We start from the raw sequence: 11,816 nt of genomic DNA, 5'->3' as shown, positions 1-11,816 counted from the left end.
TATCTATGTTGTTGGTTCTATGTTCTGTCGCTGATAGCTTCTTAAAATTGTTTATAGAGCCTTCTTCAACAGCAGTCGCGGGCCTATTATGGTCAGATTAGACTTTAATATACTAAGCAGATATAAAATTAAAAGGATTAAAATAATCCGTCAAGGAACTGTCAATGGTTCTCCTAAAGGAATGATTTCCGAGATAAGAAGTATTCAAAGTGCACAGCTCGTAAACTGGGTGCCAAATTTAATTTTAGATCAATTAATACTTTATTACGTATATGTAGGTATTAGGTACATACATACCATCTAGGTACATAGATACTTATCCAACAAAAAAAATACTAAAATAAGATTACAAATTTGACTTAAGACGCGTAGGTTTAGTAAAAGTGAATTTCCACGCTTCGGAATAAGCGCCTCGTCTGGAGTGTTACTCCAAACTTTGACAAATGGCTGGTTTGTGAAAATTTTATGAAGTCAAAGTAAGGACGTCTACATCCATCGGATTTTTAATACTACCCTAGCCGAGTTTATATATGCGTATACAGGTTGATTCATAAGAGCTGACTTTCGTTTGATCTCAATTATAAGTATAGGCTGAAGATTCTTAGAATGAACCAATTAGCGATCACACATATAACACACATAATAGGGATCATAAATACATGTCCTGATAGATACGAGTATTATATCAAATACCTGTTACATATGAGAGATATATCTGATAACAATATGTCATTCGTATGTATATGTCTTATAAATTATATCCCTTGATTAGTCTATATATAATATATCATTAGTAATATTCAGTGAACCACACCCTATGTAGGTATTTGTTTACGGTGAATATAATATCACCTATATTATAAGGACCGTGTTACATTTCGGTAAATAGGTAAATGATATAAAATATTTTTGGCGAGAAAATAGCTGATATATGTGTACTACCAGGCATTATTTTCATGTATTACAGGCATTATATTATTTTCATTTTTCATTTTCATATTGTGAATGTGATTACACAATTGGATTAAACTAATACAAATGTTATTTGGTTTACTGAAGTATTTTGCCAATAAGTAGTCCCTGTTTTTCTAACCGCTTGTGAGCGACAATAACAACATGTGTAATTATGCACACTGAAGCCCTTAACATGAAAGCTTGTAACTTGTTTTTAAGAAGTAGGTAAGTATTACAAGGATCTATGGAAGTCTCTATTTCGTAAAATAATTTTAAAATTAGCATGCTGCATAATGTTTAACAACTCGCGATTTGCAATTAAGTGGATGTATCTTAAGGTTTATTGAAATAAACAAAATACCGCTTTAATTGTTTATTATACAGCAGGCCCTAGCATGTAAATGAAAATATTATAGCACCGCGAAAATATTTGAAATCTAGCAGAAAACAATATATTTTAGAATTATACTACCTACAGTGCCTTCTTAGGAAATATTAATATTGTTAATAAATTACATATAGTTAATTAAGTGCTACATTTATGTGCAAGAAACTGAATTTTAAAATGCGTTAACTTTTTTAATACTACGCCAAAAGTAAATTTTCGTAATCAGATTTATTTTAGCTAAGGATGTTCGTTAAGGACGTTTCTCACCTTAATGAGGTAAATTGTTCTAAATGTCGAGTTTCTGCACTGGCCCCTCGCACATTGGAGGGAAACCGTCGACGCAAGACTCCTCGCTCCAGTCAGCAGTTTCTGGGAACGTTAGTTACATTGACGTGATTTCGCTTTACAGTTAATTTTTTGTTATTTGATACATGACTTGTCGGAATTTCGGTATCTAATCTTATATTAGACATCAATTGATAAATTACTTAAATACCTATTAGTTAGTTGATTCTATTAGGTTACGAAAATCAGTTAGACAAAGCTAAGTAGGCCGCGATTTTGATGATTTTTCTATGAAATAATGACATATTCTGCAATAATAATATAATATAGAATATAGACTGGCGGGAACATACTTCAAACCGTGATGAGTGGCGGAAAAAAGGGGAGACCTTTGCCCAGCAGTGGGACACAAAATAGGCTACTAAAAAAAAAAAGACATATTAATAATACTTGCGCAGTCCGGGCTTTCAAAATCGCTGCCAACTTAGCTTAGTCTAACTCTAGGTAAGTGTGTTGGCAACAGCTATATGTTTATGTGTATGAAATAAATACTTACTACACAATTGCAATTAAGTATATGTGTAATTTGCGTAACACAGTGCAATTATGAAACGTAAAAAATAAGTAGAAATAACTGAATTAAAAGATTTTTCAGACTCGCATTGTTACGTGACATATGTAATAATGACGTTAAAACTAAACGTGACTAAAACGGTTTAATTTGTATAATAATCCCGAAGTGGAATGTTTAAATTTCGTGAGTGTTGTATTGTAGCTAGTACCTAGTTTTTGTTTTATTTCGAATAGAAAAGTAATCTAAATTCCTCTGTATTGGTTTTGGATGTAATTTATCTAGTCGCAACCGGAACTAATTGGATAGGGATAGACGAACAAAACCAATCAAAACTATATACGAATGTGCCTCGATGGATCCGTCGCGCCGCGTTAATCTGTCCGGTATTCTCAAATAGTACTGCTGTCAACGGCCATTTAGTGCACGTTCACAATGGAATGGTTTGCGCCTCACGTCTAGATATCAGTTTGGGTCTATGTAAAGCAGGTACTGTGGTACTATTAATCTATTAATGAAAAGTAGCGCTGGTCGCCTAGCGGTAAGAGCGTGCGACTTGCAATCCGGAGGTCGCGAGTTCAAACCCCGGCTCGTACCAATGAGTTTTTCGGAAATTATGTACGAAATATCATTTGATATTTACCAGTCGCTTTTCGGTGAAGGAAAACATCGTGAGAAAATGGACTAATTCCAATAAGGCCTAGTTTACCCTCTGGGTTGAAAGGTCAGATGGCAGTTGCTTTCGTAAAAAGCAATTCTTGGGATTATTTGCCAAGCGGCCCATGAGCCGTGCCGTGGCAAAATGCCGGGACAAAGCGAGGAAGAAAAAAAAAACTATTAATGAAGAGTAAAAAATGTGCTACACAAATTGCCACTGACTGTCGTCAGCTGAATATGGGCGCCATTATTTAAATAAACGTTATATTTTCTGTTAATATCGAGACTGGATCATATTAAACAACTTTATATGTCAAGATGTCTATATCTCTTAACCCAACGGCGTATGCAGTATGCTGCCTTGTGCTGTTGACATAAAGTACTTTTTAATTACCTAGGAAAAACACTTAGTCCGATACGGCCTTCAAACCTTCAAGAAAAGAGCGTACTCCCATCTTAAAGGCCGGCAACGCACTTACAACCCCTCTGGTGTTGCAGGTGTCCATGGGCGGCGGTAATCGCTTACCATCAGGTGATCCGTCTGCTCGTTTGCCTCCTCTATCATAAAAAAAGTCAGAAATCAGAAAGTAATCTTCTGCGGCTGTCCATCAACGCTCCTGACGACACTCCTCTGTACGGTGAACATGTCGAGCATTTTTCGACTTAAAATACGTGAGTGACCCGTTTTTCAATATATTTAATATATAAGAATCTTCTCTCTTATTCCGTAAAATTTTGGTTATAATACTTTCTATCCTATGGCACGAAAAACAGCCTAATAATTATGTATGATTAAAAAAAACAGTAAAGTTTTACAAGCAAAACAATTGCATTGGTCGTTTATAACCACAATTACCCCTGTATAAAATGTGAATATATTACACAAGGGTGTATAATTGTTTGATATGATGCTCATGTTGTGTTAAATTTGAACCTTATGCATGCCTGTTTAAGTATATTCCCGCCTTCTCTTTCTATTTTATATGTCCTATCAGTCGCTTAATAAACTCGTACAAGATCACACGTCTTTCTGATTTAGTTAAATGCAAAAACCACAACTTACCAAAGTGAACCTTATTACAATCATCATATGGTCGCAATCGAACCGGATAAATTAGTGCATCGGACACCGGCCGCCCGGCGGCGAGAACAATAGCGAGGCGCATTCCAGAGATAAGGAGCCGGCAAATGCTAACGAATTGCACCTCAAACTAATGAGTTATTTTGAATATAAACAAGTTTTATTGCTTAAAGTTATAACAACGTTTTATAGACTTGTACGTGAAATTGCAGTGTTTTATCGTTAACAATGACTGATAAACAAAAACAATTACTTGCTGTGCTTGAAGATAGTGCTATAGTGCTTCGGAAAATACAAAACTAACTTAAAGAAATGCCCTAAAGAAAGATTAACCAAGGGTTACATCGAGTCTCGCATTAAAATGATTGATGAGTACTGGACTACGTTCAATAATGGACATCAAGAGTTGGTTAAGGCTACACCTTCGGAGCAAAGGGGTGTTTTACCATACTTTTTGAATGAAGAGTTTTTTATTTACGAAGATTTATACAACGTACTCCGGGGAGATTTAATGGACAGACTTTCAAGTTTAGTGCAAGATACTTTAATGGAAACTTCTATTACGAATACAAGCTATGCTATAGCAGGAACACAAAACAACTTTGTACGTTTGCCGCGGATCGAGTTACCTACTTTTAGTGGAAGTTATGAAGAGTGGCCCGCGTTCAAGGATTTATTTATGTCACTCGTGCATAATAACAAGATGTTAAGTGACGTACAAAGGCTACATTATTTGAAAACAAGTGTTACTGCCGAAGCGTCGTCGTTACTGAGGCACATACAAATTACGTCTGATAATTATTCACAAGCATGGCTGATCCTGAAAACAAGGTATGGCAACAAACGATTAATTTTGAACAATAATTTAAAGAAATTGGTTAACCAGCGTAAAATGACCACACAATCAGCTGTTCAATTGAAAGTACTCTTAGATACAACGTCAGAGTGTTTACACAATATTCAGAACCTGAATGTTTCTGTTGACTCTTGGGATCCACTAGTGTTATTTTTGCTTGTTCAGAAATTGGACCCAGAGACGCATAAAGACTGGGAAGAACATGCTTATAAGAGTGACTCTGAACCCTTACCGAAGTGGAGCGATTTTAAGGAGTTTCTAGAGGCCAAGTTTCGTACGCTGGAACTTCTTTCTAATAATACAAGGGAAGTGAAGTCAAACAAGGAGCGAAGTACATGCCATGTTGCCACACCTACCTTCGAGAACAGGAGTTGTGTAATGTGTAAAGAAAGTCATACATTATGTCACTGCAAGGAGTTTACCAAGATGGAACCAACGGAGAGAAGCGAATATGTCAAGAATAACAACTTATGTTACAACTGTCTAGTACCAGGGCATTCAGCATCAAAATGTCGAGTACCTGTGTCCTGTAGAATATGTCACCGACGTCATCACTCCCTTCTACATCAACTAAAGCAGACTGAGCCTGTGGCCCCTACGAGTCCCTCACAACCACTGGCTTCATCATTACATGTTGTAGAAGACATAGAAGAAGTACAAGCAAACACAGTGATCGCGTTACATCTCACTACTAGACAGAAATCAGCACTACTAGCGACTGCTGTGGTGGAAGCAAGAAGCAACCAAGGTCACATCATTCCACTGCGCGCGCTAATAGACCAAGGTTCCGAAGAATCATTTATAAGCGAGAAAGCGGCTCAACTGCTCAAGCTTGACCGACAACATGTAAGGGGTAGCATCACGGGCTTGGGTCCTATGAGAACAGAAATCAACCACGTCTGTGAGCTACAAATAAAATCACAGTGGGATAAAACATTTGTCCTACCGGTCAAAGCTTATGTAATGTCGAAACAGCTGACCAAGAAGTTACCCAAGAAGCATATTGTTCGACAACCATGGCCTCATTTACAAGGATTACAGCTAGCAGATCCTAATTACAACAACTCGGGACCCATAGATCTCTTGCTAGGGGTCCGAGTATACGCTAGAATACTGCAAGCAGAACTAGTCAAAGGTCCACCAGGTACACCATGCGCACAAAGAACTAACCTGGGCTGGATTCTTTTTGGAGAGAGTGATATCACATCAGAAGAAGATTCTTACCTCATCATGCACCATCAGGTCGATATAGAAGACACACTGAAATCTCTATGGGAAATAGAAACGGACACTAATAGAAAATACACCAAGGAAGAACAACTATGTGAAGAAATCTATGAAAAAACAGTCACTCGAAACCAAGAAGGAAGATACATTGTGAAGCTGCCATTTAAGACTGAGAATCCAAGAGTACTTGATGGAAATACAAAAGAGATAGCTACAAAGAGATTCATGCAATTGGAAAGAAAGTTTAAGCGTTCGCCGAACCTCAAAACAGAATTCATAAAGGGTATTAATGATTACCTGGAAGAAGGACATCTAGAAGAAGTACCTGAAAAGGAAAAGGAAGATAAATCGGTGTACTTGCCATATCACGCTGTAATTCGCGACGATAAAGAAACTACGCGCACGCGTCTTGTTTTTGACGCTTCATGCAAAGGATCCAACAACGTCTCACTAAATGATGAACTCATGATAGGCCCACAACTACAAGATGACTTGAGAAATCTTTTAATGAGATGGAGACTGAAACGAGTTGGCTTCGTGGCAGACGTTCAGAAGATGTACCGCCAAATATTGGTAACAAAAGAGGACGCAAATTACCAACGCATTCTTTGGCGACAAGACGAGTCTGAAGAGTTGAAGGAATATCGTATGCTCCGAGTCACTTTCGGTACCGCTCCAGCTCCATACTTAGCGGTCAAGACACTTCAAAAGATTGCTATCGATGAAGAAGAAAAACAACTCGGTAAACGTGTAACCAACAACCACAGCAAAGTGGCAATCAAAACAATAAAAGAAGACTTTTATATGGACGACTTGCTGTCAGGGGCAGCAACCGCTGATGAAGCTATTGCAATAGCTAATGAAGTAACGCGCATCCTAAAACAAGGCGGATTCCAACTCATGAAATGGTGTTCTAATAACATTGAATTTATGAAATCTATTGATGAAGATAAGAGATCAGCTAATGCACAGGTAGAACTGAACCTTGATGGAACTATAAAGGCACTTGGAATTGCATGGAACCTTGGTGCAGATAAATTTCAATATAACTTATCACTGCCGCCAATGTCAAAGACTATAACTAAACGTGGGATATTATCAGATGTACAAAGGCTATTTGATCCACTAGGCTGGATCGCACCAAGCACTGTTATGGCGAAGATGCTGATGCAAAGGTTATGGCTTGAAAAGGTGTCGTGGGATGAATCTGTCAGCCCTGAGCTCGAAGAAGAATGGAAACAGATAAGAGATGATTTTGAAAATGTCAAAGATATAAAAATGGATAGATGGCTTGGCACAACAGAAACGGAAGAAGAAAAGATACAGATACACGGATTTAGCGACGCATCTATGCGTGCTTACGCAGCTGTCGTATACATAAGAGTTGAGAGTGAAAACAAAATAACAACAAAAATCATCGCTGCACGAACGAGAATATCTCCTTTGAAAACGATCTCTCTCCCGAGATTAGAATTATGTGGCGCCTTACTCCTGTCTAAACTAATGAAACAGATTGGATCGGCGATGAGAATACCAACTACAAGCATGTTCGCATGGACCGACTCTTCGATAGTGATCGCTTGGCTTTGTGGAGAACCCAATAGATGGAAACCGTTTGTAGCCAACCGCGTCGTAGAAATTGTTGAGAACTTAAACAACAAACACTGGTACCATGTGCAATCTAAAGATAACCCTGCAGATATCGCTTCAAGAGGAATGAAACTGTCCACACTTAAGAACTATGATCTGTGGTGGCACGGCCCGAGCTGGTTATCTGAAAAAGAAATAAATATTAGTAAACAAGAGGATTTTACAACAGATGAAGAAATAAAAGTACAAAAAATTCAAACTTACCTGAATATTGAGGACCTGGAAAAACAAGAAAAGACATTGACTACACAATTTGGAGATTTTGATAAACTAACTGAACTACTTAAAAGTATTATCTATTGCCGAAGATTCCTAAACTACAAGAAAAATCCAGATGGCATTGACAAAGATATAACTACAATAGAATTACAAAACGCTATGAATATTTGCATAAAAATGGCACAGCAAGAAGAATATCAAGAAGAAATAGAACGGTTGATATCAAATAAACAAGTCAAAAGAAAGAGCTGCTTACGATCCCTCGCCCCATACGTAGATGAAAACAAATTCCTCAGGGTGGGCGGTCGCCTCAGATATGCAAATATAGATGAGAACAGAAAGCATCCAATCATTCTGGGAAACAAGAACTCGTTAGTACCACTAATAATTGCTGACGCACATACGAGAACGCTTCATGGTACTATGGCTGAAATGCTATGCTACTTACGTTCTAAATACTGGATATTACGAGCAAAGTCGTTAGTCAAGAGACACATACAGAAATGCCTTACTTGTGCAAAACAAAATGCTACGTCGAAACCTCAAATCATGGGAGATTTACCGGAGACGAGAGTCACTCCTTCGAGACCATTTCTACACAGTGGAGTAGACTTTGCAGGGCCATACCAGATATTGACGTCTAAAGGCAGAGGAGGAAAAACTGTGAAGGCATACATTGCTATTTTTATTTGTATGGCCGTCAAAGCAATTCACATTGAACTAGTTGGAGACCTTACTTCAGAAGCGTTCATAGCAGCATTCAAACGCTTCGTCGCTAGAAGAGGAAAATGTACTCACATGTGGAGCGACCAGGGTAGAAACTTTATAGGTGCTAACAAAGAACTTGTAGAAGCCTGGAATGAAGCTAAATTGAAATTTACCGGACCAATAGCAGAGACACTTGCAATCGAAGGCACACAATGGCACTTCATTCCAGCTTATAGCCCTAACTTCGGTGGTCTTTGGGAAGCTGGCGTCAAGTCCATAAAACACCATCTAAAGAGAGTTCTGACAACAAACCTGACATTCGAAGAGATGACGACCGTACTTTACGAGACCGAGGCCTGTTTGAATTCTCGGCCCCTGTGTCCTCTCGATAACTCAGACCCTGAAAACGCTGAAATACTCACCCCAGGACATTTCTTAATAGGTGAAGCCCCTATAGTTGTTCCAGCAGCAGATTATAAAGAATGCAAAATACATACCTTGTCACGCTGGCAACTTACGCAGAAACTGCTGGCAGATTTTTGGCGTCGATGGCAAGATGAGTACCTATCCAGACTGCAACAAAGACCTAAATGGCTGAAAAAAGAGAAGGAGTTTAAAATAGGAGATATAGTGCTTATTAAAACTGATAACTTACCTCCAGGCAAATGGTCACTGGGCCGCATTATGGACAAACACCCTGCTGAAGACGGTTTAACTAGAGTGTATAGCGTGAAATCTGGTAGTGCTATAGTGAAACGGTCTGTAACTAAACTATGTGCGTTGCCCGTTGATACTGAAACTTTGTAATGTCAATTTGATTCAATTTAAATTGTACTATTGTAAGGTTATGAAAAGGACGTAAGTGTCCTTTTGGTGGGCGGTATGTTGTGTTAAATTTGAACCTTATGCATGCCTGTTTAAGTATATTCCCGCCTTCTCTTTCTATTTTATATGTCCTATCAGTCGCTTAATAAACTCGTACAAGATCACACGTCTTTCTGATTTAGTTAAATGCAAAAACCACAACTTACCAAAGTGAACCTTATTACAATCATCAGCTCATAATCGCCTTCTACTGCAGGCAGGCGTTCATCCTCAGAATCCAAATCGTACCGAAGACAAATAAAAATAACAACCATCGTACAGCACTTTGTGCGGTTTCAGAGGATTTTTCTTCTGCAAACGCTCCGGCTACGGAATGCACGGTGCTGAGGATTTCTCAAGATATTGCTGTATGGGTCCCTTCAAAAAAAGAATGCACAGTATTCTTAAGGGTGGGAAATGCGCCTGTGACACCTGGAAGCTTGCATTTGCAACACAATGTATTCTGTATTTTCAATTAATTATAGGTACTTACATTTAGACGTATATTTTTAAGGCCCCATAAGTACGTGTTCTTCTTTCACTCTCACTGAGTGTGATCGTGAGCGAGATGGATGTGAGTGCTCGGGACCGCGGATATCATGTTACTGAATTTTAATTTGTTGTAGGTTATAAAACGAATAAGTAATCGCTGAGATTCGTCAAAAATCAAATTGCGCATTTTTAGAAGCATATTTCATATTTTTAACTGTTGTGTATAAATTATTACAAATTGAGAATAAAGTGCGTTTTAGACGTACGTTTCAGATTTTTTCAATCGAGCGAAAGTCAAAAAATCAGGATACGAATCGCTGAAGCCCCTAAAAATCCTCAAAATTTCTGTAATGGTAGAATTAACCTATATGCGTACTTTTCATGTATGGGCTCTCAACTCAACTATAAAAAAATTCGATAAATACGTCGATTCGGTAGTCAACTATAATAGTACATTTCGATGCTAGTGCGAAAAGTATGTCATTACACAAGAATTACATTTCCGCACGTGTAGTGAACGACGTTTTTTTTAATACAGTTGCGAAAAAATAAGAAAAACAACAAGTACTTTTTTATGCATGTTCTATAAGACAGAAACAATTGTAAATATAAAATATTATACTATTAAGTATCGTTATTTACGATTATTTTTGTATAGTATATTTAAATTGTATGAAAACAATATCGAATGTTGCTTTTGGAAACTTAAAACATTCTTGCGGTAAGAAAAAACGCCTCTGCTTTGATAGGCGTTTTGGCAGCTATTCCGTTCCATTCAGACTTATTAAGAACGGTTTTTCAATTTAATATTCAATATTAAAAAATAAACGTGTTATAATGATGAAGAGGTAAGTAATAAAATATGAAATATCCTTTTATTTATAATTTTTACATTAACAGTTGGTTTTTATGTTGATTACGACTTTTAAAGGAAACTAACATTAACACTCATCAATAAGTAGTCATGAATTGGAACAAGTGGAAAAGTAAAAAAACACTAGTTCGCGAAATCCAACTTTCCGCACGCTAAACAGCTACGTAAAGTAGCACTTTTTGAGCAATTGTATTTAAACAAATGACCAATCACGTGCCGCCGCGCTCTCATAGAACGGGGGACGATATCTGTTCAATAAAGGCAGCCATACTGAACCTTTTTTAGGTTTCCGTACTAAAAAGGTACAAAAGGAACCCTTATGGTGCGACTGTCCGTCCGTCAGTCTGTCTGTCACATCGCTAATAATATCTCGAGAACCACTTAAGCTATCGATTTGAAATTTGGAATAGTTATGAGAAACGATAACCCAGACACATTGAAAGTATTTTTTTAATAACTATAGGAAATGCCTAATATAAATGTTTTATTATTTTTTGTAGTGGAAAAAAATGATTTATGCACGAAAATGTGAATAAAATACCTTTCCCCTACTTATCTCCGAAGTTTACCGCAGAATATTTTTTTTTTTAATAATATTAATATTACTATAAATTTTACAGGAAAAATATAATCAGACCTCTATCTTGATATTTTTTTTTCAATTAACAAAATACATTCCCAAATTTAGTTTGCAATTTAAACAACAACTTTACGTGTGTTTATTACACTTGAAATTTCTATAAAATTACATTAAAGACACCTTTTTTTAAATAAAAGAATAATGTTTGAAATCGGTTCACATGATAGAGAATTATCATCGAAAAAACCAACATACGTGCATTACAGGACACAAAATAGTTAGACAATTTGCCGCTAGATAGCGCTGTACACAATTATAATTAGTACTTCTGATCAAAAGCCTTTCATATCATATTCATATCAATTCTTTATTACGAGATAACAGTGATCCCATTTTTTGTTACTATTTTA

The 11,816-nt window shown here is 37.1% G+C and overlaps 1 protein-coding gene across 1 annotated transcript; it reads left to right on the top strand.

Annotated features, from left to right (window-relative positions):
• Positions 1-5,218: 5,218 nt before the first annotated feature.
• Positions 5,219-9,403, top strand: LOC133516662 (uncharacterized). The gene has a single exon (XM_061849681.1). The coding sequence runs from the start codon at positions 5,219-5,221 to the stop codon at positions 9,401-9,403; it is 4,185 nt and encodes a 1,394-aa protein (XP_061705665.1).
• Positions 9,404-11,816: the final 2,413 nt, after the last annotated feature.

The sequence above is a fragment of the Cydia pomonella genome, chromosome 3 (assembly GCF_033807575.1).
Source record: "Cydia pomonella isolate Wapato2018A chromosome 3, ilCydPomo1, whole genome shotgun sequence".
Taxonomy (NCBI): Eukaryota; Metazoa; Arthropoda; class Insecta; order Lepidoptera; family Tortricidae; genus Cydia; species Cydia pomonella.
This window is presented reverse-complemented; position numbering and strand designations above follow the sequence as displayed.